We start from the raw sequence: 5,865 nt of genomic DNA, 5'->3' as shown, positions 1-5,865 counted from the left end.
AAGATCCAGATCCACATTATTTCTTCCTTTAAACCATTTATCATTATATGAACTTTAAAAAGTGTCTTCCACCTGATCAACCTTTTGTTTTTTCTTTTCTCCTTCACTAATTTCACCCATGACAGACATAATAGCTATGTCTACATTGTATTGATTTTTTCCAACAAATTTTTTTAACATTTTAGGAATGTCAATATACTCCAAGCATTTCACCAACATAACTGCATCTACAAATTCTGTACAAGCATTTGTAAGAGAATCAAGTTCTACTAGATCTGCAAAAGATTTGACTATTAACTCAAATGATTCCTTATTCCACAAATGTGGAGGAACATTCTTCAGTTTAATCCAAACACAGGAATTTTTTTTTCCACAACATTTCCTTCCCAAGCACTTCATCTCCTGAATTTAATCTTGCATGATCTTAAAGTAATAACTCCCATCTTAATCAGATCTTCCATTTGCTTCCATGGTTGAATTTTCACTAAAACTTCACCATTTGTAAACAGTCTAACATCCCAATTTTTATTCATGGGAAAAAATGCTCTAAGATCTAATTCTAGTCTTTCTAATGAAACATTACCACCCTCAACAAACGAAACTATTACGAAGTTTTTAAATTTTTGAAAACCAGAATTTACCTCCCCCTCAAAGTTGAGGATAGCAGCAGAAAAACGAGGGCGATCACCTGAGATTTTAAGTTCTGCTTCCAAATCTCCAAAGTCTCTAGGACCTTGATCTTGAAAATTCAAACAAGATTCTTGTAATTTTTCTTCATCAATAGCAAAAAGAGGCCTTTTACCCTTATTATGAGGGGGATTTTCAGAAGCACGCTCAACATTTCTTGAAGAAGAAAAGGTAGATGTCGCTCTCCTCTATTGCCAAGGATTCGAGCGATCAGATCTCCCAGGATGACCACCAAATCGTCCACCATTACCTCTTCCACCAGAGAAATTTTGACCTCCAAAATTACGAGCTCGTCCTTCAAAATTCTGACCCCGACCACCATTGTTTTGACCATGACCACCATTATCACGCCCTCTATACTCAGATCCATGACCAATGACTCCAGATCTACAATTTCTCGCCTCATGCCCCAATTCTTGGCATCTGAAACAAACAATAGGATCTCTGCAGTCCTTTGCCATGTGATTTGACCTCCACAATGAAAGCACAACCTATTTCGACGAATAAAACTGCAGAAAGATAATGAGGATGAGGAGCAGCTAGGATTTTGGGAGGAGGCTGAGATCTAGGGTTTCTCTTCACTACTTTAACCCACTCACCATCTTCCTCCGTCGTTGATTTTCGTTGATAATCGATCTCAACAATCTCAGCCGCTGAATTAAACTCAACCTGATAATGCTTGCTAACCCTAGTTTCTTTAACCCTAGTTTCCAAAGAACTGGGCTTGGGCTTGGATTTGAACAAAGAATCAGAAAAAAGAGATGGATTGGACTCACCCCAAATCCTTTTTGCCACAAAATTAGTAGTCTCAACTGGGCCAATCAAAAATTCCAAAGGAACTCCAAATTTAGCCATACTTTTTCTTTTCTTTTCTTTCGGGGGCGGGCCATTTGAGAGTTTAGTTAGTTTTCAATGTGTCTGTTTTAATTTTCAATCTCCCGCTTAAGTTTTTAACGTGTCAGAACAAAAAAAATTACGATCAAGTACTTATAGCGTTTAAAATTTTTCAAACGCTATAAAAAAATAAGACACATACGATCTATAGCACTTATAACATAAACACTATCATTCAACGCTATAAAAAACAGCTTTGTTGTAGTGGCATGCTATTAAAAAAACATCATACAGTTTGGTTTTTTAATTTATAAGTCATAATTATAGATGGATGATGATTTTGATGATGAAGATGTTGTTTTAAGAATGTGTGCTAGGGCTGCATTTTCTGTCATGATTTTAGTATTGACATTCTTGAGGAGAATGAAGTATCGACGTATATCAATATGGTATGGGTCAAGTGAAGAAAGGATAAGACATCAAAAAATTAGAGATGAATTTATGAATCGTATATATCACAGTTATAGTAATAGCTATCAAAACTTTGTTAGAATGTGATCAGGTGCTTTTATCAAACTAGCAAATATTATGAGGGGGGAAAATCTATTAAAGGACTCGCGGCATATAACAATAGAAGATCAGCTTGCAATAACATTGAATATATTGGGTCATAAATCTAAAATTTGTATTGTGAGAATACAATTTATAAGATCAGAGGGACAGTTAGTAGATACTTCAACAGAGTATTACAAGCTATTTCATGCATACAAGGCCGATATATGAAACAAGCACCGAATGCAGTGCCACAAGAGAGCCTTAACAATCCATCATATTACCCATTTTTCAAGGTATATCATCCACACTATAATATTACGCAAATACTTGTCTAATCAAATCATATCTTACATTAACATAGTAAGTTGATGTACTCTATAGGATTGTATATGTATGATAAATGGGACACATGTGGATGCTATGCTACCTGCTAGTCTTGTTGCATGGTTCAGAGGGCGTAAAGGTGTCACACAAAATATTCTTTTAGCTTGTACCCCAAACAAATTGTTCACCTACGTATTAGCTGGGTGGGAAGGGTCTGTAAATAACTATAGAATCCTTCAAGATGCTCTATCTAGACCACAACCATATAGCTTAAGAGTCTACACTGGTAACATTTTTGTTAACTCCTTAAATTAGTTACCTAATTATTAATATTCCTCACTAATATTTACACAGTCATATCTCATAAAAAATTATGTGTATAATATGTAGGCAAATATTACTTGTGTGATGCGGGGTACACAACTATGCTAGGTTTTATATCCCCTTATCGTGGTGTTCGTTATCATTTAAAGGAATTTACGGGGAGAACACCTCAAAATAGGAGGGAGTTATTCAATCTTAGACATTCATCTTTGAGGTCAAAGATTGAAGCTACCTTTGATATTTTGAAGAATCACTTCAAGATTCTCACAGCAAAACCCCACTACCCCTTTCCTGCACAAGTTAAAATTATTTTGGCATGCACGGTTCTCCATAACTACATTGTAACAGTTGATCCAAACGATGATTTACTCAATAAGGACATCAACATTGAAGATGATGATCGTGAAGAGAGAATTGAAGAAGACAATGATATTGGTTATTTCACTCAAAACTAAACACAAAGAGAACAAAATGCCTCAAGAGATGAGTGAAAGTCCCATAGAGATCAAATCACTTTGGACATGTGGATTGATTATTGTGATAAATATCGTCAGGGTGTCACCACTGAGATTGCTTACTGATTTCTACTCTATGTATATTTGTTTTCCCTTGAGATTTATTCTACTATATGTTTTGTGTTCATGTAACCTATAGACTTGAAGAACAAGTTTGTGTTGATTAGATAATTATGGTGTTAGTTAATTCTTAGTGTGATATCATGTCTATTTTTTATTATGCTTGTGTGGAATTTGTTATATGATATTTTCATCTCATCTATTGCAAACTACATATTTCTGTAATGTTGTCTTTTTATTATAAACATTGATATTTGAGAAATATGTTTGTTGAAAGTATAGGAATGTGTGATAAATCAATCGTTGATGGTTTAGATTTGAACAAAGGAAGGACTTCAAATCAATGCCCAACTTCAATGGCCCCACCACTTTCTCCTACATTCTCGGCCAGCGGTGGGTTCAACCACAGTTTCATGTCGTACCAGTCCTCATAGTTTGTGCAACCATTATTTGTTTTCCCTAATGTGCCTAACTATGATGGTAACTATTTTCCTATGCATCATTCCACTATGTCATACACGAACTTGCTCAGTAGACCACCATCTTTTCATCAACAATTTCAAGGCTCAAATACCTCTGGACTAGTTTATTCTCTAACTAGTGTTACAGGGAATACTTCTAATTCAGGTTGCAATAAGAGAGCAGCCACTGATGAAGTAGTAGCAACTTCAGCAACCCCTAAAAGAAAAATGAAAGCTCTTGCTCATAAGAAAAGAAAAATTATCAAAGAAAACGACAATGCAAATTTGGCCCCAACCAGATGGTGGACTTCTACTCATGATGACGTGCTCATACCCTTTCTTGTAAATATGGTAAAGTATGGTTTTAAACCAGACAAAAACTTTAAGCAACATGCATTTGCAATGTCAGCCGCTGAAGTGAACAAGCACTTTGGAACAACTTTTGTTACTAAAAGTATTGTTAACCATATGAAAACTATTTGTTCCTGATTTTAAGATATGTAGGCTGCTCGTAATATTAGTGGTGCAGGTTGGGATGAGAAAACAAAAACTATTGTCATAGATCCTGATAGTTTTGATACATGGAATGAGGTATATAGTTTTTGTTCATATATTAATTTAAATGTTGGTCCTGCAATCTATATTCTTGTGTACATTGTTCATGTTATAACTTAATGTTTGTAGGATAAAAATAAAAGCAGGCTTAAAGATTACATCAATAAGCCTTTGAATCATTATGAGAATCTAGCTGTCATTTGTGGGGATGATCAGGCTAGAGGGAACTTTTCAAAAGCTTCAATGGAGAAATTTGGTGGTCGTGAGCCAATTAACCTTGCGGATGACGACGATAATAATGACGGTGACTGCATTCCTATGACTCAAAAATCTCCTCAAGTGGCAAACTTAGATGATGAAGACACTCATTCCCAAAACAACAACGTCAGGGCACCAATCCATGACAATGCAAAAAAGATAGCTTCTCATAAAGGAAAGCTGAAGAGGTCATAGTTTGAGCATGAGATAATGCAGCAAATAGTAGATAAAGTCAAACACTTTTCTTCATCTATGAAAGATGTTAATATGCACTAGACGAAGAAATTATCTAAAGTTATCTTCGGGCATAAAAATAATTACCCAATAGAATTACTTGAGCTTTTTCATAATAGCATATTTAAGAATGAGAGCAAAGCCAGACATTTTATAGGTGACTTTGGCCTAAGGGTTTTGTTGGACAATTTCAAGAAGTTACAAGAAGGTGGTAGCTAGACACTGAAGGTAGGCATTTCACAACTTGTTATTGCATTAGCTTTACTTTCTATGGTCTTTATGATTTTAACTTGTTGTTGCAGGTATATTTTGGGGGTGTTTGGCTTTTTTTATTATTATGCACACTGACCAAGTGTTGACATATTAGAGTGAGCCTGTAGTAAGCTCACATGTTTTGCTGCAGGCAAGCAGCTTAGTAACTTAATGTTGTAAGCTATTTCTTGTTGGGTATAACTATATATTTTTGGAAACGATGCTACAATCCTAATGTTGTGAATATATGATGTTACTATTATGTATTGATTATTGTGATGAAGATGCTTATATATTACTCAGAAATATACTCTTCTATGTTCATATTGGTTTTTGATGAATGTATGTAAACATAAGATTTTTGCCACACACATTGAGTGACACATACATTGAGCCTACATACCGATATGACAAGCTGTCACTTTTATTGTTTTCCTCATACGGTGCTATGATTATTGTTACAGAATGATATATGCAATCACATATAAATTAACACTGTCAAGGTGAGACAATTTCTTATTGGCATGACCAATATAATATTGCAGCCTACAATTGTTAAAACCAAATTATTCTTGCATGAGATAATACTTGATGACCAAACTGAGCATTGTTTATTGCCTCATAGTCTCATATGTCATTACTATAAATTATTTACAATGGGACTCCAATATAATATTGCAGCCTACAGTTGTTAAAACCAAATTGTTCTTGCATGAGATAATGCTTGATGACCAACCTGAGCATTGTTTATTGCCTCATAGTCTCATATGTCATTACTATAAATTATTTACACTGGGGCTTTATCC

At 34.8% G+C, this 5,865-nt stretch overlaps 1 protein-coding gene across 1 annotated transcript; it reads left to right on the top strand.

Annotated features, from left to right (window-relative positions):
- On the top strand, positions 2,301-4,768 carry LOC109838521. The gene is made up of 6 exons (XM_020406955.1): positions 2,301-2,369; positions 2,458-2,686; positions 2,791-3,159; positions 3,927-4,111; positions 4,265-4,351; positions 4,445-4,768. Exons 1-6 carry the CDS (start codon positions 2,301-2,303, stop codon positions 4,766-4,768), a joined length of 1,263 nt encoding a protein of 420 aa, XP_020262544.1.

The sequence above is a fragment of the Asparagus officinalis genome, chromosome 4 (assembly GCF_001876935.1).
Source record: "Asparagus officinalis chromosome 4, Aspof.V1, whole genome shotgun sequence".
In the NCBI taxonomy this organism is placed as follows: domain Eukaryota; kingdom Viridiplantae; phylum Streptophyta; class Magnoliopsida; order Asparagales; family Asparagaceae; genus Asparagus; species Asparagus officinalis.
This window is presented reverse-complemented; position numbering and strand designations above follow the sequence as displayed.